Here is a 26387-nt window from a genome sequence, read left to right as displayed (position 1 = left end):
GGAACCCAAAATATTTAATGAATAACTTTGATGTTTCCAGACTCGGTAAAATACAATAAAAGATTACTTTATTGAAATATATTGTCTGAAAGTTGTCTATTTCGTTCTGCCTTTGTGTTAGACAATCTACAATGGCTGCTCACGTAAATAACCATAGACATAACGGGTAAAGTGAAAAATCCATTAAGTAAGTTGAAATGATTTTCACCCTGTCTCGTAGTTCTGGTGCGTTATCTCCGGTCTCCACGGAGGCAGCACCTGGCCACGCTCAGTAACGTCCATGTGTCGGATGGTCGCACACACTCCCTGCTCTTGCGACTTGGTGGCACATCCCGCATGCTAATGCAGGTTATGATAGTATAAACTATTATCAATTCATTCATTTGCCATTGACTAAATCACTGCAGATGTCTCTATCTATACGGTGTTTGTTTCCATTTTACTGGATCTATATATATATATATATATATATGTATATATATATATTTATATTTACCTATATTCATATATACTGTATATATATTTATACACATTTATATACATTTATATATATATATATATATTTATATATTTATATGCATTTATATGTGTGTATTTATATATATATATATATATATATATATATATATATATATATATATATATATATATATAGATATATATATATTGTTACGGATCTCAAACGTCGGCTCTCCCCTTATCAAGGGGGGGGGGGGGGTGAAGTTAATCCCCTTGTCCTTTTATCTGGCCGACGCGAGTCCTGGAAGTTATAACGTCCTTCCCGGCGTGGCGTTAGGTGGGGTTTGTTAGGCCTAGGGATTCGCTACTACCTAAGTACTAACGCCGACCGAAAACGAGGGAATAACTCCCGCTCGAATCACGGATATGGATGGAATATGCCGAGCGGATAGCAATCCGCGACCCGAGCTGTTAACAATGACTAACCCGATTCTAAGCAGTTGCGATCATGCCACGTTTACCCAATTAGAGAAAAGACTGATGCGATCGGATGGAGAGGAAACCAGGAAAATAGGAAGAACAGATGGGTTTATTAACAAATGTACAAAGAAGAAGAGGAAACGAAAGGAATATACAAGAAAGAAAGAGGAAGGAAAAGTACACAGGGCAGTCTTAGTACAGTCTTAACTTATTCCCTGGACAAAACGGGCCCGTCTCACATACAGACACTCACACGGGGATTGCAGATGGTAGGGTGGAAGGTCCGGCGATGGGGTCCAGGCTCCATTCCGGCTCAGGGCCAGCAGACGAAACCCGGCAGGCAGCTCGTATTGTAACGAGTGGCCAAAATGTCCGCGAGCGGACAATTTATAATGACAGGGGAAGGCTGGTATACTGCATACGTAATATGCGCACGACTCGCTCCAAGCGCCCCCTTCCCAATGTCCTACTTTGAAATACCAATGCCAGCGAGCCCTCTTTGATCAAGCTCATAAGCTTCCTCTGTGCACAGTTCTGTAATCAGCGCACTTCCTTGCAGTCCTTCAAATCGCATCAGTCCTGGACAGTCCTCTCGAAGGGCTTTGTGCGCTGGCATCAGTCCTGGACAGTCAAGCCAGCGAGCGCTCCGCCAGCCCCAACCACGCCCGGTCAGGTGATGTCACGTTTTCTTTTTCCTCTTGTGCCATGAAAGTCCTGGACGTGTTTTCGCTGGATGAAGGATCTCAATCCAGGGATGCTGCAGACAAACCTCTGGGTGCACTGATGGCCGGGCCTGGTTGGCTGGTTATTGCTTACCGGCCCCGCCCTGACGGCTGGGTGACGTGGCCACACCTCCTCCCTGGCGCTCCGCCCCCTTTTTCCAGGCTTCACCTCGTGGCTTATGGCGGCGTTTGAGCGAGCTCACACTCAAGGGCAGCGAAGGCTGCTGCTGCTGGCCAAGGAGTGTACCAAATTGGGAGGGGCCATGGGGCACAGACTGGGGAGCGCGCTTAATGGCGTCGCTTGGAGGGAGGCTGAAAAAATGGACGGAAGGGCCTACTCTTATTTGATTGACGCAACGCAGATTCAACTATTGGAAAAATGGCCTTATCTAACACATACTAAGAAATAACTGACGACCTATGGTGACCTACATGTTGCTTGTGGCCTACCTATGGGGTGCTACCTTTAACCTTTAATGATGTTATATTTATTTACAAGTGTGGGTTCTCAAAACCGCAACAATATATATATATATATATATTAGGGTGGTCCAAAAAACATCGATCTCTCCGATTTTGATGCTCTACTGGATTATTGTTAGAAATGGTCTAAAACATTCACCCACCAAATATTTTCGCTCAATTCCATCTAGAAACTCATACACACTTCAATTGAAATATGGCGTTTTTCACCAAATTTGGCTAAATGAGAACAATCCAATAGCAACCTAGGTGGAAAAAGTACATGCACTATTGTACTAAGCCATTTTGTGGTTCATGACTTTTTGCATGCGCTTGCGCCTGTGAGTGTGAAATCATCATGGTCGAAACATGTTTGACAATGCTTGAAACATGTTTGAAACATGTTCATATATGTCTGACTCATGTTTCGACCATGAGGACTTCACAGGGGTATGTATGTACCATCAATGACATTATTTAGGAAAAAAATATTTCTAAAGTCTTTGTAAGTCATTAAAATTGACCAAAATGACAAATTTATATGTTGAGTGTGTATGAGTTTATAGATGACTCAGATGCAAAATATTTTTTGGGTGAATGATTTAGACCATTTCTAACAATAATCCAATAGAGCATCAAAATCCAGATAAAAAAGTGATTTTTTTGCATTTTTGGACCACCCTAATGTGTATATATATATATATATATATATATATATATATATATATATATAATATATTCCAGATTGCACGAGATGTATGAATATTCACCATGAGCACCATGACCTGAAAGCGGCTCTAAAACCCAAAATCCGAGCCGAGCACAATTGATGTTACTGCGATACATGATACATGTACACTTACACGTAATGGGTTCCCATGGTGTGTGCTCCTGCTCAGGTCTTTATGGATTGTCACTTCATGGACCATCTCCCAGATCTCCCTCGTCCTCACCTGGCATTCCCGAGCGGTTCAATAGAGATGCGCACTGGGACACGGACGGTTGTTCGTGGTCAGGTGAGATGGTTGGGTGATTATATAAAGACTGTGTTTGTTCACCTTTAACGAAATAGGAATTTATAAAGATTGCGGAAACGGGAACGTCTCAAAGATGGGCGTCGGCCTTGAGGAGTAGGAACTCACGCTGAGGTTTGCGGGATTATAAACAGAAGGTTTATAACATGTGAAGTTGAGATTTGAAAATGGAGACCTGGGGTTCTGAGTTAACAAGTTCGAAGCTCGAACTCCTTTCAGACTGTTGAATTAAAATATTACAAACCTCGATAAATGGGATTGTCCATTTGAACGGGTCTGATGTCTCTGTTTGCTCTCAGATTGGCAAAAATATAAATCTCTGGCCATGCTCTGTAACGCCCTTCAGGAGGATGAGTTGGTCTGGCCAGGTGGGTGAAATTACAATTGGTTCACCTCACCTGGTGAACTTTCCCGACCAAATCCGTTTAGTTTCAGGTTCTTCGAAATGAAAGGCATGTCGGAAAACAAAGTGCTGATGTCAGGATGCACAACAGCACCTGGTTATCCTTAACCAGGGAGATTAGTCTCCGTACACATAGCCCCATCCCGCATTCCAGCTGGGTCGGGATTGAAACCCAGATGATCCAGCATCCATACAGGTGAGTGCGTAGATCTCGAAACTCTCCTGCAAGCTCGTGCTTTGACTTAAGCCATGTTAATAAAGGAAACATTCACGGTCCACTCCATACATCCTCAAGGCTCCCCTGAGCGACCTGCGCTGGGTCTTCGGAGGGTCGTTGGCTACGGTGGGACGGCTCCAAGACTGTGAGATTCGAGAGGAGAACCCGACCTCCAATGTGGGTGAGTAAAATCAGGTTCACTATATAATGGACGCAGATTTGACTAAACCATATTTACGTAGTATTTGTGTTTGCGTTACCCTCAGTAACGTTAACTCCTCCTTTACAGTTGGAAGAGATGAAGCGATATTTCGTGAGTTCTCTTTTCTGCACTTTCACTGCCAAATGATGATTCTTCTTCCTCGTTTGCTGCTTACAATTTGTGTTGTATTTTTTGTAAATTAGTTTTTTTAAATCGATTTTGAAAATATACAATTCACGTTTTGTAAATTTTATTGGGATCCTATTTACGTCGCACACATTCCTTTTGATTAAACGTTTTCTTTGAGTTGGATTTTTGGCATCATTTTAACAATTCGATTTTCACGTTTTTAGTGGCAAATATAACTTCTCTACCTGCTTCTTCTTCTTCATGTTAAGTTCCTCTTGAATGTGCTCATGCAGGTGATATGGGTAAACAGCTGGTAAAACACTTTGGACTACTGACTGAAACGCTGCAGGAGTTGCGGAAAGAAATCCAAGATCAGGTGGATGTACCATTTTTGTTCACCTGGAATTGCCACTATATTCGACATGGTATGTACCTGGAGCATTATAAATGGTGCATTTGAGCACAGGGTTAAATGCTGGTATCCCTTGTGACCCCGCAGTCTATGGAGATGTCCCGACTGCGAAACGTGATACTGGAGTGCCAGGCCTGTGGTATGTCGTTCACACACACCACACACGAGGAAACTAGTCCTACAGGAATGAATGACCTTCTGGAATGAATTGATATGTTGAAGGAATTTACAGATAGGTTAAGGGTTAAAGAAATGTGGATATGGTACAGGCATGATGGGCCACATGCCCCTTCCCCTGCCCTCCCCCGTCTCCTCCTCTCCCCTCTTTCCCCTCTATTCTACATTTTCTTGAGTACTAAAGAATATATTCTTGAGATTCCATGAAAGTCACACTTTATAGTTCACACAACTTGTAAAGACTTATGACCTCATCGGTTGGTTACCTCTCAGGGATTCCTTCATGTCTTTCGAGTCACATTTATATATTTATTTTAATGATTAGGGAGTCTTACAGGCCTCGGGTCTATGAGACCCACATAATTCATATTATAACTGTGGAATGTCCATTCCAGCTATTATTCATGGGAATATTGTAAATTCCCAAAGTAGGATTTCGTGCAGCACTTGCTTGAAGTTTTCAATGGCTGTCCAAAGCCAGGTTGGTTATAACCGGAAACTTCATGAAGTTAGGATCCGTACGCGTCATTCGGTGTTTGTCATGGACACTTAATTGCCAATCCCTGCTTGGAGAAGAAAAGGGGTTATCTATTTTAGCCCAGGAGCATTAGGTTAGGACCGAGAAGAAATTAGTAGAAAGCTGATTTTTTGCACAGAGCTTCAGAATACCATGTGGATGCCCACAATATAAAGTCCCACGAGTCCCACCTTGTGGCATTTTCAAAATTCAAGATGGCCGCCGGTTGGATGGAAAATACATAAATATGGATAACTTCAGCCTAGAACCTCATAAAAGTGTACTTTTCGTGGCTAAATATATGTTTTAGCACACTAGGATTTCAATAGAATATATTTCAGTGACCTCAGATAATGATATGTAGATATAATCCAAGATGGCTGACAAAATTGCCGCTGCTGTAATGCAAAAAAACATCAAAATCATGATAAGTTTAATTTGCTATTATTTTATTTAATGCAAAATGTTTCACATTGTGACCACAAGGCCTGCAAGAGGTAAACAACACATGGGGATTTGACATTTAATTACAATACGACACAAAAGCAGGCCAACTCTTTGATCCCAGTCATCCCAACCTGATTCTAGTGTTTTGGACAGTCCCGTGTTAACTGAATGTCACTTTTCTTATTCCTGACTTAAACACTGTTATCACCCTCTAAATCAATGTCCCGAGAGTTTTTGCAATTGTGGCCATTACAAACAGTACACAAGAGGGTACACTCCAGACCAGACTTGTAGCAAGTGCATCGTTTTCCACACCCCGCCTTGCATCCACAAGATATCATTTTCAGCACTTTCTCAGGGGCGACAGGCCTATCGGTCTCGATTGGAACAAGTAGTCCCTCTCTGTACTGCCACCCCCACTCAGTTGGCAGCAGTTCATTCCCCTGCCACTGCTGAACAGCATGGTATGCTCTGTAGCTGTGGAATTTGGTAGCTGCCGAAGTAGGTGGGAGTGATTCCAGCTTGAAACCAGATGACGTCAAAGATGTTCTATGGATTGATCGGAAGTACATGAGATATCGGTGTTTGTCCAGTGACTTCGATCGAGCTGCTCCATACAGCTTCAGCAGAAACAGCTCTCCCACTCTCGCTATTTCTTGTTGAGTGCTTTTAGATCGAGAGAAAACACTCAGGCAATCCCAGTTGTCACCATTTTTTGCATTACGGTGGCGGCCATTTTGTCAGCCATCTTGGATTATCTCTGCATATCATTATCTGAGGTCACTGAAAGATATTCTATTGAAATCCTAGGATGCTAAAAAATCTATTTAGACATAAAAAGTATACTTTTATGAGGTTCTAGGCTGAAGTTATAGCAATTTATGCATTTTCCGTCTAACCGGCAGACATCTTGAATTTTGAAAATGCCACAAGGTGGGACTCGTGGGACTTTGTACTATGGGTATCCACATGACATTCTGGAGCTCTGTGCAAAAAATCAGTTTTCTACTAATTTTTCTAGGCTTCCCCTTCATTTTTGGCTAATGCTCCTGGGCTATTTATTATGTACGGAAAGATGGCAGAATATTTGACTTCAGACGTCTCACGTCCCCTTCACCACCCTGCGCCCCTGCCACTCTCTCCTCAGGCCTCTGCTCCATAAATATCTCTTCTTTTCCTTTCCATCTCCTCCTGACACCATTCCCCTTCTCTCCCCACTCCTTCTACATTCCCTTACACTAATATTTATTTTCTGCTGTCCTCCCTTCTCTGTCTTTTCACTATTTCGTCAGTCTGATGGTGTGTGTGGGCATTTCTCATGTGTAAGCGCACGTATACATTATTTTTTACAGGTTACCATGGCTCTGGCCCAGGACTCGTTGCTGATCGCAAACCTGATTGCATGTCCAATCCCTGCTATCCTGGTGTTCCCTGCTCCAACACTGCTGATGGCGTGCGCTGTGGGCCCTGTCCGCCGGGCCTCCATGGGAATGGTACACACTGTGCTGACATTGATGAGGTTAGATTGGTAACCATCTTGCACTCTTTGGTCTCATCTGAGTTAACAAAACAATTCATCAAATTACTTGTAAATAGTGAACTTTAGACAGCTAAAGTTATGAAATAATACGACTTCCCTTACGGGGAACTTCAATGCAGCAGGATAACATTAGGCCCATCAAGCCATGGGCACCGGGATTCAAACAGCATATGGTTGTTTGTCTATGCTCTATCCTTTTAAATGGTGAGGGTCAAGCAAGGAAGCAACACTTACAGTTTTTGACGTTTTTGGAATGACTTGGCCAGCGTTGGATTCAAACCCTCGAACTTCCAGAATCAGAGAGAGTGCTCCCTAACCATTACGCCACTGTGTCTGCTGTATGCTATTGGCACAACTTACTCTCTGAAAACCCAACAACTTCCTGTTATTGGCACAACAATGATAACTTTTTCTTTTGATATACAAACTCGAGGCTTGTGGAAGAGCCAGGTGGCAAAGAGTGAAAGGGCAATGTAGTGCTAGTGGGGCCACAGTTGGATACAACAAGCAAGGAAGAACCACCTTTAGAGGCCATTTTTCCCCGCAGAGCAGGAGTTGGCCTTTTTTGGGCACCGCGGTCCCCCTTTTTGAAGCAATGTTTTACAGCCGGATGCCCTTCCTGCCGCCAACACTGTTGGTTGCGTCTTGCGACACACAGGTAATTACCAGTGAACTGGTACTCAATTTGCCGACTTCGGAAGGATGACAGGCTGAGTCAACCCCCCTGGCGTTAATTCATCGATCGACCGGGATTCAAACCCAGGATCCTAGGATCCCAAGCCGGCACCCTAACAGCTAAGCCAACACCAGGCTTAAGCAAGGAAGTGAGGTAACAATAAAAAAGGGGTGAGTGGAGGGGAGGATACACAGTAACCGGCATCTCCAAGTAAGAGGGTTGGGTTAGATTGGGTTTATGGGGGGGGGGGGGGGAGGGGAGTGGTGAGAAAACATTGCAGGTGGATGTAGTTTGTCTTAGGGACGATTTAGTTTGTCTCTACCTCCTCTTGAGAGACACAATGATATGTTATCATCCCCAATCTAAATCAACATCTGCCTTTGCGTCCACATCCAAAAGACAGGCCCGGTTGCAAAAAGCATCCTTAAGGAAAGATTTGTGGATTTACTTAAATATTTCCATAAGTTTTCCCATAAGGACATCCTTAATCCGAGGAACGTTGCATCAAATGTTCCTTAAGTTCCTTAAGTTCATAATTTCAAACTTTCACTTTCTCAGAAAGTTTCCAATCATTTACTGTACACATGAACACATTATTGACAATAAAACGCTCAATGAAAATCAAATTAATTTTATACAAGAATCATTTTATTCCTCCTTCATCCGGAAGCACGTTTTCCCCATACAACATATAACAAGTGTGTATGCGGCAATATAACAAGCATCATGTAAAATCACGTATTAATTATGTGTTCTTGCTTTTGGATGCCTCTCTCTATCTCCAATCTGATTGGTTGCCGAGCATAGCAACGGCTCCTAAGGATTTCCTCAACCTTAAGGAAATCCTTACTTGAGGATTTACTAAGGGTTGTTTATGCAACGTCCCTTACGGAAATCCTTCGCGAGGGAATCACAGTGTAAGATATTGTCAAAGTGTCAAAGATTTAAGGTAAATCTTTTCTTAAGGATAAGGCAACTTTATGCAACGGCCCTTTGCCCTCCAGTGGCCCCTCTGACACCATACCAGGATGGTGGTTTTTAGTTGAAGTTGTTATTGCATAGCCACGGACAGTTCTCTCGAACAAGCCCGCGGCACGGAGACAGCCGATCGATCTCACAGGAGCGACCCAGAGTTTCACCACATCCAGGATGGTGTACCCTGCCTTCACAAAGTCAGGACCATGACAGAGTTAGAGAGAGAGAAATAGAGGGAGAGAAAAGAGACAAGAGGGAGAGGGCCGGTCCATGGGGACCGTTCAGCTCTCCGACCGTGACCGCGCTGCCCTGACAAATCCGGGCAGCAGGAAAGAATGGGGAAGATTTGGCCCCCGACTTGCATTGGGGGGTACAACCACGACGAAGAGGCATCTCCGATAGTTGTTGCGGGTTTTAATTAAGACAGACTCAATCAAACCGAGACAAGTCAATGGCAAGCAACCAATCACCTGAACATTCCTTTTATTTCTTCCTTTGCTCTCTTCAATGTGAAATGCATGTGACTTGTGTTCAAAGTCATCTATTATTCAAAAAATCTCGTGTGCATGCTGGACTACCCTTGTGTTCTTAGGAGGAACTAAGTAATGCTCTGGAAAAGTTTATACAATGGGGCGCCAATTTGATTCATACAGCTGCATGAAGAAGTAAATGTATTTTAACCGATATATGTAGGGCGCCACTTTATATGAACTTTTCTAGAGCATTACTTGGTTCCTCCTAAGAACACAAGGGTAGTCCAGCATGCACACGAGATTTTTTTTGAATGTCCCTTATTTTATATTGTTTGGCATTTTCTACAAGCGATGGAATGTCCCTTCTTTTCTATAGTTTTCCACATGGCACATACTATATAAAGGGGCCTTTTCTATGCCCTTGGCATTTTCCCCCAATAATATTATGCACCAGTATGCAATGAGGGGGGTGAGAGGGTTGTGAAGGTTATGTTGATTATCATGCCATGATCATTTTATATATAATGTGCCATAATTGCTGTTGCAGTGCAAGTTGGTGAACCCCTGCTTCCCTGGTTCTCGATGTGTGAACACTGAGCCTGGTTACACATGTGATCCATGTCCAATGGGCTACTCTGGGGGCAGAGTGCGTGGAATGGGACTTGTGCATGCAAGCACACATCAGCAGGTTGGACAACCACTTAAATATACCGGTGGGAATGAGCGGCTCTGTAGAAAGATTGTGAAGGACCATGTTGAACAAAATTATTTTGAGTGAGTTACGACTAATGAGAAACTTATAAGTACCTTTCATGAAAAAAAAAAAAACCACCTTTAGAGGCCATTTTTCATGAAAATCTTTCATGAAAGATGTACAAAATTTAACAGTGTTGTGGAAATGGTCCGAGTGGGGTAAAACTGTTTAGTACAACGTTAGTTATTTCTTAGTGTTTGTTTAGTATAAGCGTGACGTATTATCTGTGTTTACCCGGCCAACTCTCTTCATTATCCTGTCAATCCCTATGTTTGTCTCCTGAGGTGTGCATGAGGTCTTTATAAGCTAGTCAGATAAGATATCCCATTCGTTTGTTTGGTTTGTTTGAGGGCAAAGATGGTGTGAGGGCTGAGGGGTGATTTTATTGTTGGTTGCTTCATTAATTATTTTTGTGTATTGCTTCATTCTTGTAAAATCCTTCCACCATGCCATTTGCTTTTATTAAATCCATTTGGTCTCAGGGTGAATTCCGTTTTTTCTGGCTGCTTCGTTTGGTGATTTAGGCTGGTTGTAGTTTTTTGATCATCATCGGGTCTATCTCGATCAGACAAGAGTTATGGTTTTCCATTGTCATAGTGTCTTCCGGTTGCTAATTATACTCATGGGTTCGCAAGTTCTACATGAGTACGCAGTATTCTTTTTGTCAAGAATTTATGATCTTTATTGTTGAAATGCCGGGTAACAAGTCTTCCTCCTTTGCCATTTCAACTACTGAGGCCCTGCTGCCGACATCAGGATTTTTGGCATTGAGGTTTACTCCTCAAGGTTTTGACTCTACTTTGTCTGTCCCCTACCCTCTGACCTGCCTGGTTTGGTTAGACCTGTCCAGTATAGCTCATTGGGTTATCGGGGCACGCAAGCCGCTCCACGATCGTCAATGTGATAGTCAATTGGAGCAGGAGTTTGTCGCAGTGTGTCAAGGGTATTCAAAAGGTACAGTTTTATGATAGAGTTGTTCAAACTGCTTTAGACCGTGCTCGTGACCTATAGGTTTGCTCGGCTGAATTAGATCAGACACCGGCATCCATCGGCGCTTCGCTCAGTTAATTCCACGGTCCTTGAGCATTGTAATGTAGCAAACAGGCCCGGAAATTTGCTTGGGACCGTGAACTTGGTTGGCAGTTGCGGTCGTTTTGACACGACCTGCGGCACTCGAACCGGGCAAAGGGAACGGACCCGCTGTTGTAAGAATGTACTTATGAGGAATGTGAGATTCTAACTTATGCCCCTCAAAACATTTGTGGGGTTTGCTCTGACAAAGGATTAATGCCCAAAATGTGAGCTTTTTTGGCTAGGGTGTGAGCTCTTGCTTCCCAAAGTGAGCTCTTGCTTCCCAAAGTGAGCTCTTGCTTCCCAAAGTGAGCTCTTGCTTCCCAAAGCAGTTAGCATATACTGTCAACTTCCTGTTGATATCATCCATTGTTTTACCTGTCCACCGAAGCAGATAGATATTAGCCTTTACCAGCAGGACTAGTTCTTCATTCTACATTTGCTTTTAATTTTAGAAGTTCTCAGTTCAATTTTAATTTAGGTTCACCTACACTAGATGTATGGCCACTATTTTGGGCGTCGTTATCACGAAGTGCAGTAGTAGGGTACTCCATATGGAGCGATGGCACAGGAAAAAATTTCATTACAAGCCTGTTATTTCTACTATAAATGGATAAGGTGTGTGTGTGTGTGTGTGTGTGTGTGTGTGTGTGTGTGTGTGTGTGTGTGTGTGTGTGTGTGTGTGTGTGTGTGTGTGTGTGTGTAGCGTGTTTTTTGTGGAGTTCTACCTGGAGCTTTCTGATGTGGAATGTGATACACCGAAATGATTGTTATGATCTCCTGATCTGATTAGGCTAATTACCTACAAATAATCCAGAAGAATTCCCATGTTTCTAAATGCGTGCCCTGTTAAGGTGTATAGAGCAGTTTAATAGGTCCTTCCATGACATTGCTTCCTAATTTCAAAATAACAAAAACAAACATAACATTGTAACAAAGCATTTATTATTTAATACTCTTGATATTAACAACAATAATAATATTAGTATAATTTGGCAAAACTAATAACAAACGTATAATCCCCATCCCTGCCACCCTGGCCAAGGCACATCTGGACTTGGCGAAAGTCATGCAAATGCATTATAGCAGGCAGGTTTGCTACGAGGCCGTGACAATGAAAATTTGGTACGATGGACCAACAGCCCACTCGTATTTATAACGTGTGTGTGTGTGTGTGTGTGTGTGTGTGTGTGTGTGTGTGTGTGTGTGTGTGTGTGTGTGTGTGTGTAGGTGTGTACTGATACAGATGAATGTGATGACGGCAGAAATGGCGGATGTGTTCCAAACTCCATCTGCATCAATACACAGGTAACCAAATAATATGCTATAAATTGTTCATGAATCGATACTTGTTTTGGTTCCTTCCCTCATTTCATTTTTTTCTATGATAACAGAGAAAGACGAACTTTGGTTTAGAATGTTGGTGATTGTTTTTAAAAGTGTTAATTCGTTTTATTTATTTCTTGAGATTGATGGTTCACGTGTTTTTCTTCTTTATAAACCATTTTTTTCAATAAGCGGATTCTCAAACGTTTGATGTTTTTTCATACGAAACTTCACTGATGCTGCTGTTTATTTATTTTTCTCTTTTTAGTCCTTTCAGTAAGAGCATTTAATCACAGGAGCAGGTCACCTGGCCATTCATACCTGCAGTGTATCAAATTCCCATTTACTCATTCTAACTTGACATCCACATCCCTTTTTGATGATTAACCTGCATATCTGATTTTATCAATAGGCACAAGTTGTGTGTAAGGTCGTCTTACACATTGGCTTACCTTTTTAAACACAACTTAAATGCTGATGAGATAGCTGCCTTTATATCCCTATTCGAGTTTCTTGCTGGCAGTGTTAGTCGGAGTCGTCTTCACAGGGGAGCAAATCGATCGCCAGGTAGCTCAGACATCAACACTATTAAATGAACTATATTGCTATCCCTCATCCAGCATACCCATTCAGTATTGCATGGGGGTCTCCCATCAAAGTACTATACATATAACCAGTCTAGACATCACTTACCTTCCAACATTTGATAGTACAGACACACTCAAGACATCAACTATTAAGCTTTCCCTCTATTATAATTCGTACATTTACTTTTATCATCACGTTTGGAATCATCTCGTCCTGGACCGGCACCTTTCTTCCCTTTCTCGCTGGTTTTCCAAAGGTTCATTAACGTGACCGCTTATGTCACATTCGTCATGGTCATCATCATCACAGTAATAATCATGTACCATATGCTCCATAAATAAATAAAAAATAAAAAATAAAAAATATATATATACAGACTTGGCATTTAATATGGAATTTTTTTTTCTTTCTTGACTTGGGTTTACTTTCTTAACTCAGTGTATCAATCTGGTGAGTTTCTTTTACACTTTGGTGATTTATTTGTTAAAAGAACCATGTCACTGATTGTCTGTCGCAGCAAGAAGTCAACAACAGAATTATATCACAGGTGGCGTGGCAAGATGTACGGACAGGTGCATTTGACGATTGGCTTCACAGTCGGGTATACAATGGTTGTTGCGTTCTGTATTAGTGGAAAACAACTGCTGCACATCTCCAAAAGTTATTGCCGCTTCCTCTGGAGATGGTCCGTCAACTCGACAATGCTGTTTGTCATGGAGTGGTGGCTTTACGAAATTACGGCATGAAAGAGTGTGCTATTGCTCGGCAGTATGGCATCACTCAAGGTCAGGTGTCAAAGATCCTGAAACGAAATGCTCAGAGGGGTGTCCCTACTCCAATACCGAGGCCAGGACGTCCCCGCAGAACCACAAGGAGGGATGATCGCCAGCTGCACCTGTTAGTCCGCAATGGCCATACCATGTCAGCTAATCGGCTTAGGGCTGAGTGGCAGCAACTGACAAATGTGCCTGTATCCAGAAGGCTAGTCAACCAACGACTGGTTCAAGCAGGCTATCGTGCCAGGCGTCCCCTGAGAAAGCCACGCCTGACCAGACAACACCGCCAGCGCCCATTGCAGTGGGCCAGAGAGCACCGACAATGGCAGCCAGGACACTGGAATCACGTGATCCTCAGTGACGAGGCTAGATTTCTGGTCTATCGTCAAGATAGCCGCGTCCGAGTGCACAGACAAGTGCATGAAGCCTACAACAAAGATTGTATAGTGCCAAGAGTCCAAGCTGGAGGTGGTGGGGTGACCGTTTGGGCTGCTTTTCATGCACGGGGCAAAACTGACCTGGTTGTTCTGAATGGAAACCTGAACCAGTTCAAGTACAGGGCCATTCTGGATGAAACATTGCTTCCATTTGCTCGTGCAGCCTTTCGAGGAAACTTTGTCTTCCAATATGACAATGCACGGCCTCATCTTGCTCGCATGATCCAACACTTTCTTGCTGACCGGGTGTAGAGCATATGGAGTGGCCTGCCATGTCCCCGGATATGAATCCGTTAGAGAACTTGTGGGCAGAATTAACGCGTCAAATCGACAAGTTGGACCAGCAGCCCACCTCTGTGCGTGAATTGCAGCAGACTATTGTCACTGCATGGCAAGCAATTCCTGTCCAAACCTTGGCAATTCTCGTGAACAGCATGCCTCAACGTGTACGTGCTCTCCTGAATGTTCGTGGGGGTTACACGAAGTACTGAACTGTAATTTTACTGTCCGTAATCCCAGTCGTAATTTAACTTTTGTTTTTGTTCAAAATTTTTTTGGCTAATGTGCAAAATAAAGAGATACTTCTGGAAAACATACAGAAATTTAACACAGTACTGTCCATGAATTGAGTTCGATATCAGTTTACATCACTTTCAAGGATCAATTTATTTGCTTCGAAATGTCAAATGTGGTTTTTGTATCTTTTAAAGGTCACATTAACAAAATCTAGAATAATTTCAACATAATTCCAATGAACTTTTGGTTCTAAGACATCTTGAAAAGTAAGTTCACCCCCACAAAAAAAAATATTCCATATTAAATGCCAAGTCTGTGTATATATATATATATATATATATATATATATATATATATATATTGTTACAGACGCGGTTGTGGATGTTGGTTTACCGAGCGGTTTGGTATGACCGCGTCTGCACAGTTTACCCGATTATACTCGAACGTTGGCCGAGTCGCGCTACGCTAAATCAATTGAGGAAAGGACACAACGGCTGGGTTAAAATGACACGACACCAGGGGTACAGTTCTCAAGACCTCCGGAGGAGGTTATAATAGTTCGGAACGTTAGATTACAAGGACAAGAGAGACAGCATAGGAAGATAGGCACTTAATTACGGTCTTATAGTAGCCCCGACAGACGACAGATAAACAGGACAAAACTGACTCACACGGGGATTGATGGCAAGGAAGGGCAGGTAGTCGAGGCTCAAGGTGCACTCTTGGCTCAGGGGCAGAATCGACCCGGTCCGGTCCAGAGATGCGGGAGGTCTCTCTCAGCGCTAGAAGGTGACGTTCTTTCTCCAAGCTGGGGGCGCATCTGACGTCACGTCCGGTCAGTCACTGCGTATATCCGGCGGGGAGTGACACGCCCTCGGCTCGTTAGCTCCGCCCCAGATGGAATCGGCCCGCCGCTTCTTATTGGGTGCGGGGGGGTTACCGGGCTCCGCCCTTGACGAGGAGCTGACAGCCAGCCCCTTCGTGGTAACCCCGTAACCTGGAGGTAACCTGGAGCACATGGGCCATGGCGGCTAACCGAGCCGGAGTGAGGACGCCCACTCCCCGCACCGCGGCCACGCCGCCCCCGCTGTGGTTGTAGTTGTTGTTGTTGTTGTTGTTGTTTCATGAGGAAGATGGGAGGAGGTATGGGGAGGTCCTAAACTCACTACTGGTGCCATACAATCACATTCTGGTGCAACGAAGAGTCAGAATTAATGGAAACGAGTCCTTAACTGACATAGACTAAGAATAACTAGCAAGAGGTCCTATAGTTGTCTACGTGAGATGCGGTGAACCTGGGCACGACATTTAATGGGGGAAAAAGGGGAAGGTCGGTTCTACAGAGTGTTGTTTACAGACAATGGGACTAGGGAATGGGGGATTGGGGATAGTTGGGGAGTATTGGGGAAATAGGGGAATATTTACAAGCGGATATGGAGGCCAAATCCCATATCCGCAACATTGCACCCTTCTCTACCCTCGGGGCGTCCCGACCCGATAAATTTTTACCTATTTTAGTGTGGCACTCAGATGTAGTTCCCTCTACTATTAACTCTACCCTGAGTGCGACAGTTTTACAGATATTCACAAATGAGTAAATATGTCCCCCTGCGACGTTGCACCCTTCTCCTCACAGAAACACACCCACAGGATAACCGAATCGCGGAAAGAATTCGCAAACTAAACATACAGCCGGTAGGGAGCATTATTTACAAGACTACGCTGATATTTACACTACGATCCAGGACCTGTTTTTGGAGGAACACATGCAGATGTTATGCATAGAGAGAGCACGCATGCCAGCATCGATACACCAACCCACGAGTGCTCTGTGGCCTTACGGCCTTTAATAATGTGCAGAGCACCCCTTCCAAGCACCAAAAGCACCACCCCATCACACAGTCAGCACCATCCGGTGCACCAATAAAATGTTTAATAATCATGGTGTGGTGTCGCAGCCGGCCGATGTTCTGCCGCTGGTCTTGCCTTCATGTGGTGCACTTGGCCTTCTGGCTTCTTTAAAAATAAAGAAAGGCGCCAACCGCGTCCATTTCTGTATTGTGGCCGTCAGGGGGCCAACTATAAGTGGTTCACCTGTATGGCATAGGTGCCACGTTGACCCATAGGTCCATCCACGGGTGGTGCTTGGCCGCAAAAGAACTGCGGTCCATTGTGGGTGGCCACCAAAATTGCGGTCCATATGGTGTATCGATCCAGGCAGCAAGCAGCGAAAGTGCAGGCCCACAACTGCGGAGCCAGCACCTCTCTCTCCTCTCTCTCTGCCCCAAAGCCAGATCCTCGGAGGTGGGAGACAAAAGAAGCAGACAAGTGAGTAAGGTGGTAAGGGCGCAAAAGTGCACGCAATACAAGATGATGCACACTGGGGGCACATGGGAACCAGGTGAGACAGGTACGTTCCTACCGTACGCCCCCCCCCCACCAGGTAACCTACATGGCCCCTCCCTTACCCCTTACTGTATCCACAAAACACAACACTACCCATAAACATCTACTTTACTAATCAACAAACGTCCCTACTGTCTTCCCCGTTCCTCCCATAAACCAAATTCGTCTTCTCTCCCTCCTAACCAATCAAATTTGCCATTTTCAACTCTCATCAAAATTTGCCATCTCCAACTCAACATCATAATTTGCCATCACCAATTCATCATCAGTCCCTCCTAGGGAGGGAGAGATGGAATCACCCCAATGTCTCATCCACGTCGTGATGCGTCTCACCAATCCACACAGCAATTCTCATTTCCTGCACACAGAACAAAGAAAACACAGGTGTGGAGTCATCATCACCACAGGTAAGTGGCTGCGTATGGTGCGACAGGTTCATCAATCCTAACTATTTCCTAAATGACTTTAACAACTTTACATTACCCGGGGTCTTTCCCTGCCAATCCATTGGCCAACTTACACTATGGGTTCTAAAACCAATTCCCATTGACCAAACTGTGGTGCTTTTCAATTTGGGGTCTCACTCCCCCGATTCATCTCCCGGTGCCCTCGCACAATTTCTGGGCCGCGACGTGTACCTCTCCCAGCGGGTCTACCCACCTGCACACCCCCACCACTGCAGTTGCCTCCGAGCTTACCTGCTCCTTACCCTAACCTATCTACCTGGGGAAGGCCCTCTGGCGCTCTCCCCACTCGGTGCCCTCTCTGGCACTGGGCTACCCGGGTCCGTCCTCCGGATCCTCGGGCCCCATCCACAACTACCGGCTCCCAGAGCCCACCTGCGGCCTCACTTGGCCGACATCCTCACAGTGGTGGAGTGCCCAACCAACTACACACACTAACAGGCTACACGCCCAGCCATTTCCACAACACTAATGCACCCATCCACAATACCATTCTGTCACCCGCACCACAGATGCCAATATCCAACCACAATTTACCTGTACCCTCTACCTAACACTTACACTACCCGCCCCGGGTATCCGTGATGGGGGTCCACTCTTCCCCCATTCACACCTTCGCACCATGCACACCACTCCGTACCACTTACTCCAACTCTCTCCACACACCTGTACTTGCACACCTGTGCTCTCATTCTTGGTGCCGCCTGCACCCTTCTCTCCCCAAGCGCATTCGCGCTGATCCACACACTCACTACTCACACACTGCTCCACACACCTGTCCAGTTGCACACCTGTGCAATCACACCTGTTCAATTCTCACACAGCATCATCTCATCTAACTACTCCCCTCTGAAACTTGCGCTTCCCAGTCGTCCCTTTAAACTATTGCGCTCCCACGTCATTATCATCCACACTAATCTACCTGCGTCCCCACTACAGGTATCAGTCACTAACTAACCTTAACGTTACCTAATGTCATCTTCGCTAGATCCCTACAATATAACCTAACCCACCCGGGCTAGTTTTCACTGCCTTACACCGTATAATCTATTGCGCATTTGCCCCACCATGGGAATGGTGGCAGGGATGCCCCCCTTACCCACCGGGCCCATCGCTCACTACCAATTTCGCACATCAAATTTCAACAAATCAAAAATTTTGCCAATCACTGCTCATCATCTGCCAATCATTACGACCAATCCTTTGCCAATCATCAAATTTCGCTTTTTTTTTCTAATTTTGGGGCCAAAACACTATCCTCATCACACAGTCTACTTACTAATGCCTCTCGGTGCGCCAATTCCTGTCCAAAGCCCGGCTTCGTAAAGCCAAGCCATGAATGCGGGTTGTTTGGTGCCAGCGGCTGGATACGTCCCGCATTCGGGGCAGGGACGGGGGCTTACCCGGCCCGAGACCCCACGCACCATCTCGGCATGGAGCCATCCCATGGCTCGATCTCGACCTGCCGGAATGCCTCAACAAAAAGTGGTCGCCATGACGACCCTTCCTATCCAGCCGCCCGCTCCACCTAGTGGAGCCTGGACGCGGCCGTTCAAAGCGAGGCCCGGCACGCACCGAGGGCCCGATTCGGCTATACGTCGTTCTAACCGCTGCTCCGTTTAACGTCGATGCTTCACCTGCATGCTTACACCCCGCAGCCCGTTCCTTGCTCACACATCCAGCCGTTCCCATGCTCCTCGTACCTTTCCTTACACACCCAGGTACCCTCATTCCACTCACAGCCTTGGTCACACACCTGACCACCGAACACTTTGGCACACATTCGTTGGTCGCACACCTCACCAACACACCTCTTCGCGCCCCCTCCTCTGTCACCTCCTCTGTGACAATCACAGGTGTGCTCTCATTCGCACACCCAACCACGTGCCTCACTACCAATTCCAGCGTGCATTCCCACTCACGCTCTACCATTCCAGGTGTGCATCCTTTCTCACCTGTCACAACCAACTCATGCTCCTTGTCACTCTCACTACTCTCTCCTCCATTCTTGACAGCGCACTCACCCTTCCTCTTGACAGCGCACTCTTTCCCCATGCACCTGTCCGTCACACACCTTTCTCGCGCACACTCTCCCGTCACACCCTCTGTAACACTTACCACACCGCGCTTCCATGTGCTCCCTCGCACACGCGCTACGACCGACTCACTCTCGCCAGCACCCTCACTCCTTGGCACGCACTTTTTCCTCACACACCCCAGAGTCGGACTTTCTCGCACACCTCCTTTTTCGCACACCAGACCTGTCGCACACTTCACCAATGGCCTCTCACGGACACCCGGATCCAAACCAATCCCCAAGCTTCTTAAATCACCTGGCGCATCATACGCACGACCATATTGGTCACCACTTACACCGGGTCCTCTTCCTCTTCGCTTCTCCTCCATCACCTGCGAATCCCTCATCCGGTTAATGAGCACATCATCACAATCCGAACACAGACTTCGGACCAATTCTTTTATCTCCTCTTTTATCTCTTTCTTATCCCCTCTCCGTCGCTTCTTAATTTCGCTCACCCCTTCTTCCACTTCTTCTAATTTCTGCTTCACCTCCTTTATTCCCCGGTACGTCTCCTCAAGCTCGTCCTCCAAGGCTACCTTGACTGTTTCCATGTGCGTCCTCACCTGCCGGTCCTTCGTCTCCATTACCTCTATCACCTCGTCCAACCTCGTTGTCAGTCCCTCACGTACCATCTGACATTCCCTCTTCGTCGCTACGAAGTCATTTTTTAGGTCATTTTGTGTCGCTTTTAACCCTCCTATTACCGCAGTGTTCCTTTGTACCTGCTCCACTAACTCCGTCTGTCCCACCGTCAGCTGCTCCACCTCCTGCGTCAGGTCCTCTATGCCCCCTTGTAACTTTACAGTCCCCTTTCTCACCTCCTTCTCCATGTGCTCCTTACAGTGCCTCACCTCCTCGCGCACTCCTCCGACCTCCTCACTCACACCTCTTCTGATCTCCTCTCCCATCACTTGCATCTCCTGCCCAGATGCCACCCTCATCTGCTCCATTTCCTCCCTGTGAGCATCCAGTTTGGTCTCTACCCCCATTCTGACCCCCTCTATCCGCTGCTCCATTTGTTTAACTTCCCTTTCCGCTTGGTCCCTCATGTCCCTCAATTTGCCTTCCATACTGTTTTCTAACCCCTCTAACCCCTTTTTCATCCCTTCCATTTGATTCTCCTGAACGGCCATTCTGTTTTCTACCCCCATTAACCCCTCCTGTATTTCCCCTAATCTATTGTCTAATCCCTCTATTCTACTCCCTAACCCCCCGATCTGGGCCCCCATCCTTTGTTCTAACCGTTGGCTATTGGCCCCCATGTCCTCCCTCATTTTCTCGCTATTGGACCCCATGTCCTCCCTCATTTTCTCGCTATTGGACCCCATGTCCTCCCTCAATTTCTCGCTATTCTGGGCCATAAGGGCCTTCATTTGTATTAAAAAAAGGTTCAAATCTACCAGCGGCGCTACCACGGTCGCGGGCGTGGTCGCCGTGGCCATGTGCGAGGCGCCGTTTTGCGCGCCCGTAACCTCCTCGTGCGCGACGACGCTATTTTGCGACCCTGCCACCCTCACTGCTTCGCTCTCCTTATGTCCCTCATTTTGGTCCTGGATCGACCCTGCCTCACTCTCTTTTACCGGAACCCAGCCGTCTTGGTCTGCCATAGCGCGACTTTCAAAATTCGGGTTTTTATTTTCGTAAAACAAAATCAAATTTCGCCGTTATAATTTCGAGCGTGTGAAACGCGCTCCGGATCGAATTCCACTTCCCGACACCAAATGTTACAGACGCGGTTGTGGATGTTGGTTTACCGAGCGGTTTGGTATGACCGCGTCTGCACAGTTTACCCGATTATACTCGAACGTTGGCCGAGTCGCGCTACGCTAAATCAATTGAGGAAAGGACACAACGGCTGGGTTAAAATGACACGACACCAGGGGTACAGTTCTCAAGACCTCCGGAGGAGGTTATAATAGTTCGGAACGTTAGATTACAAGGACAAGAGAGACAGCATAGGAAGATAGGCACTTAATTACGGTCTTATAGTAGCCCCGACAGACGACAGATAAACAGGACAAAACTGACTCACACGGGGATTGATGGCAAGGAAGGGCAGGTAGTCGAGGCTCAAGGTGCACTCTTGGCTCAGGGGCAGAATCGACCCGGTCCGGTCCAGAGATGCGGGAGGTCTCTCTAAGCGCTAGAAGGTGACGTTCTTTCTCCAAGCTGGGGGCGCATCTGACGTCACGTCCGGTCAGTCGCTGCGTATATCCGGCGGGGAGTGACACGCCCTCGGCTCGTTAGCTCCGCCCCAGATGGAATCGGCCCGCCGCTTCTTATTGGGTGCGGGGGGGTTACCGGGCTCCGCCCTTGACGAGGAGCTGACAGCCAGCCCCTTCGTGGTAACCCCGTAACCTGGAGGTAACCTGGAGCACATGGGCCATGGCGGCTAACCGAGCCGGAGTGAGGACGCCCACTCCCCGCACCGCGGCCACGCCGCCCCCGCTGTGGTTGTAGTTGTTGTTGTTGTTGTTGTTGTTGTTGTTGTTTCATGAGGAAGATGGGAGGAGGTATGGGGAGGTCCTAAACTCACTACTGGTGCCATACAATCACATTCTGGTGCAACGAAGAGTCAGAATTAATGGAAACGAGTCCTTAACTGACATAGACTAAGAATAACTAGCAAGAGGTCCTATAGTTGTCTACGTGAGATGCGGTGAACCTGGGCACGACATTTAATGGGGGAAAAAGGGGAAGGTCGGTTCTACAGAGTGTTGTTTACAGACAATGGGACTAGGGAATGGGGGATTGGGGATAGTTGGGGAGTATTGGGGAAATAGGGGAATATTTACAAGCGGATATGGAGGCCAAATCCCATATCCGCAACAATATATATATATATATATATATATATATATATATATATATATATATATATATATATATATATATATATATATATGTATGTATATATATATATATATATATATATATATATATACAGTCACGTGAAAAAGTAAGTACACCCTCTGTAAACTTTTGACTTTTTCAACATATTTCAACATACAGCTATTTGATCTTCATTTCAACAATATTGATAAATAACGGTGATATAATATAACAAATATCATGAAACATTTACATTTTGTAGTCCATTGTATAATTTAAATAAACATAAATGCAAATTTCGCATGTGGAAAAAGTAAATACACCCTTGGCTCTAATAGGTGGTATTGCCCCCTTTGGCAGAAACAACCTCAAGTAGGCGTTTCTTATAACTGTCCACCAGTCTCTGACATCTACTGGGAGAAATTTTTGCCCACTCCTCCATGCAGAATTCCTTCAGCTGTGCGATGTTTGAGGTGTTTCTTGCATGCACAGCTCGTTTCAAATCCCCCCACAACATCTCGATGGGATTTCGATCCGGGCTTTGACTTGGCCATTCCAGAACCCTCCATTTCTTTCTTTTCAGCCATTCATTGGTGGATTTACTGGTATGTTTAGGGTCATTGCCATGTTGCAAGGTCCACCTTCGGTTGAGCTTCAACTTTCTGACAGATGGCCTCACATTATCCTCAAGCACCCTCTGGTACAATGAAGAATTCATCATGGATTCTATGATGGTGAGCTGCCCAGGCCCTGATGCAGCAAAGCTGCCCCAAACCATAATAATTACACCACCATGCTTTACAGTTGGTATCAGGTTCTTGTGGTCAAATGCTGTCTTTGGTTTTCGCCAAACATGTCTTCTGGTACTGTGGCCAAATAGCTCTACCTTTGACTCATCAGTCCAGAGCACATTGTTCCAGAAGTGCTGGTCTTTGCCTACATGTTCATTGGCAAACTTTAGTCTTGCCCTGATGTTCTTTCTGGACAGCAAAGGTTTCCTCCTGGCACACCTCCCATGTAGATCAAATTTGTGCAGCCTCTTTCTAATGGTAGACTCGTGCACTTTGACATCAACAGTGGCAAGAGCTACCAGTAGGTCCCGTGATGACATTCTGGGGTTCTTAGAGACTTCTTTCAGCATCTTGCGGTCTGCTCTCGGGCTGAACTTGCTGGGGCGGCCTGGCCTGAACAAGTTGGTAGTTGTTTGGAATCTTCTCCACTTGTAGATGATCTTCCGGACAGTCGAATGATTGATTTCAAATTGTTTGGAGATCTTTTGAAATCCCTTCCCAGACTCGTAGGCATCTATAACCTTCTTTCTGAAGGCCTCAGAGAGCTCTTTTGATCTAGGCACGGTGACGCCGCACACTTCAACAACAAAGAGCAAACCAAACTAAATGTCTGAGGTTTAAATAAGACAGGTTCCTCCAAGATCCTCTCTAACGATGTTCTAATCATTGGCACCTGAGCCGGTGCACCTGATTGTAATTTTAGGTGTTTGAAGTAGTGATAAATGTAGGGGTGTACTTACTTTTTCCACATGCGAAACTTGCATTTATGTTTATTTAAATTATACAATGGACTACAAAATGTAAATGTTTCATGATATTTGTTATATTATATCACCGTTATCTGTCAATATTGTTGAAATGAAGATCAAATAGCTGTATGTTGAAATATGTTGAAAAAGTCAAAACTTTACATGGGGTGTACTTACTTTTTCACGTGACTGTATATATATTACGACCAAATTACCCATGCTACCTATGGGTGGAAGCCCAAATGCAAACAGACAATGCGGAAACAGCTAATGCCAAATCATGAAACAATAAATTCCACAATCCAGTGCCACCTTCAGTCGAATGTCAGACATGGACAGCCAGTTCACGAATGACTTTGGCAAAAAATGGCGAATGGGAAACCATGAACCAATAAATTACACATTCCTGTGACTCCTTCAGTCAAACGTCAGGTATGAACAGCCAGTTCGTGAATTACTTGCACAAAAAATGGCGAATGGGAAACGATGAGCCAATAAATTCCACATTCCTGTGACACCTTCAGTCGAACGTCAGACATGGACAGCCAATTCGTGAATGACTTGGGCAAAAAATGGTGAATGGGAAACGATGAGCCAATAAATTCCACATTCCTGTGACACCTTCAGTCGAACATCAGGCATGGACAGCCTGTTCGTGAAGGACCTGGGCAAAAAAATTACTGCAGCTGAGCCCACCAGAAAGTGGGTAATGTTTCTATAGTATAGATGGTCAATGCTGAATCTGCGAATGTGAGCAAAAAAATTGTCGCATTTGATGCGTCTCACATAATTTTCTCATTCTCCATTAAACTCAATCTCTATATTTTCATCCCAAACAGCATCATTTCAATCACAAATTAATACCATAACTTTAATATAACAAAATACAATGTTACAATCAATCATTTGTGAGGTAAACTAATACAAATGCCATTCTAACGTGATAAGCAATACACACTGATTTGCTGGCGAGCAAGGGCAGATACGTAACACTTCGTATGGGTGAGATCTCAAAATAATAATTGTACTGAGAAATGTATTAAACCTCCCACCCACCTTAAGACACCTGCTGGGACCCAAAAGGTTGCACAGAAAGTTTGGTGGGGCTAGCCCTAAAACTGAGGGAGTAGTTCATGGGTCAGACAGCCAGCCAGACAGACAGACAGACACTCCTGCTTTATTATATAGATAAGTACAGAGAAAAACGACACAAACAACCTTACTACCTTGACGGAACAGTTGAGGGGTTGATTGTAGGTGAAGCAGGTTCTGCACGCACAAGTGTTCTGCGAAAGTAGTTTCTTGGTGAGGGTTACAATCCTGGAGGAGTCACAATTCTGACGTAGGATACTCGATCGAGTGTGCAGGAATTTGGAATTTGTTCAGGATACCAGCAACAGCTCACCAACTCTTCGTGAAGATATATGTATACGTATATGTATAGACAGTGCCTTCAGAAAGTATTCACACCCCTTAACTTTTTCACATTTTGCTGTTACAGCTTGAATTTAAAATTGAGCAAATTGAGATTTCTTTGTTACTGATCTACACATAATAACCCCATTAATGTCAAAGTGGAATTTAAAAAAGATTTTTTTTTACAAAATAATTCTGAATCGATTAATGAGCCATATTATGAATTGAGCTGCATAATTCACAATGTAGAAATACATGAAAGAAAAGGATGGAGTATTCAACAACATCATCATGCCTTTGAACATGTGGGACCAAACGGCAGTCTTCTGTCTATCTTCTTCACACACCCCACTAAGTTTTTCATTCTTTCTTTTTTTTTTTGGCCTTTTAGACTTTGATTCATAATTTTGACAATGCGATATTTTTGGTTGTGTATTTCACAAGGATAATGTAGATAGATATTCCGAGGTGAGACGTATAGCGCAGTAAAATGAGCCAAAGGCCTTATCAGGGTAAATCCCTTGTTATCTCTTTATCCATTGCAGGAAATGAACTGCATGCTGTGTATAAGTGAATTCTGCTTGTGCAAACTTTATGGCAGTTTGTTGAATATTCACCGTCACTTCCATTAGGGTTCGTTCTACTGTGGTTCGTGCCAAGATGGCTACTCCGGGAACCAGACAACTGGCTGTCGGCTCCTCAATACCTGCCCCAATGGCCTGCGCAACCCCTGCCATGCCAATGCTTTTTGTGTGGTTCAAAGGAATGGAGACATTTCGTGCAATGTGAGGTTCCCTGGGTGGTATTGAGAAGGATTCGTGAGCAAAAGTTTCTCATTTTCATGATGTTACATCAT

At 45.0% G+C, this 26387-nt stretch overlaps 1 protein-coding gene across 3 annotated transcripts in view; it reads left to right on the top strand.

Moving 5' to 3' along the window:
• The window catches only part of LOC137431123 (cartilage oligomeric matrix protein), a 64518-nt gene that overhangs the window by 2591 nt on the left and 35540 nt on the right, over positions 1-26387 (top strand). For all 3 annotated transcript variants that reach the window (XM_068122079.2, XM_078781491.1, XM_068122080.2), the window contains exons 5-14: positions 221-348; positions 3023-3139; positions 3856-3958; positions 4067-4090; positions 4402-4484; positions 4608-4659; positions 7014-7180; positions 9873-10013; positions 12381-12458; positions 26164-26316. In XM_068122079.2, coding sequence (XP_067978180.1) covers positions 221-348; positions 3023-3139; positions 3856-3958; positions 4067-4090; positions 4402-4484; positions 4608-4659; positions 7014-7180; positions 9873-10013; positions 12381-12458; positions 26164-26316 — 1046 coding nt within the window. The remainder of the gene's footprint in view (positions 1-220; positions 349-3022; positions 3140-3855; positions 3959-4066; positions 4091-4401; positions 4485-4607; positions 4660-7013; positions 7181-9872; positions 10014-12380; positions 12459-26163; positions 26317-26387) is intronic.

Source organism: Myxine glutinosa, chromosome 7 (genome assembly GCF_964187855.1).
Source record: "Myxine glutinosa chromosome 7, kmMyxGlut1.1, whole genome shotgun sequence".
Taxonomy (NCBI): Eukaryota; Metazoa; Chordata; class Myxini; order Myxiniformes; family Myxinidae; genus Myxine; species Myxine glutinosa.
The sequence above is the reverse complement of the archived record's forward strand: the minus strand, read 5'-3'. Positions and strand labels throughout refer to the sequence as shown.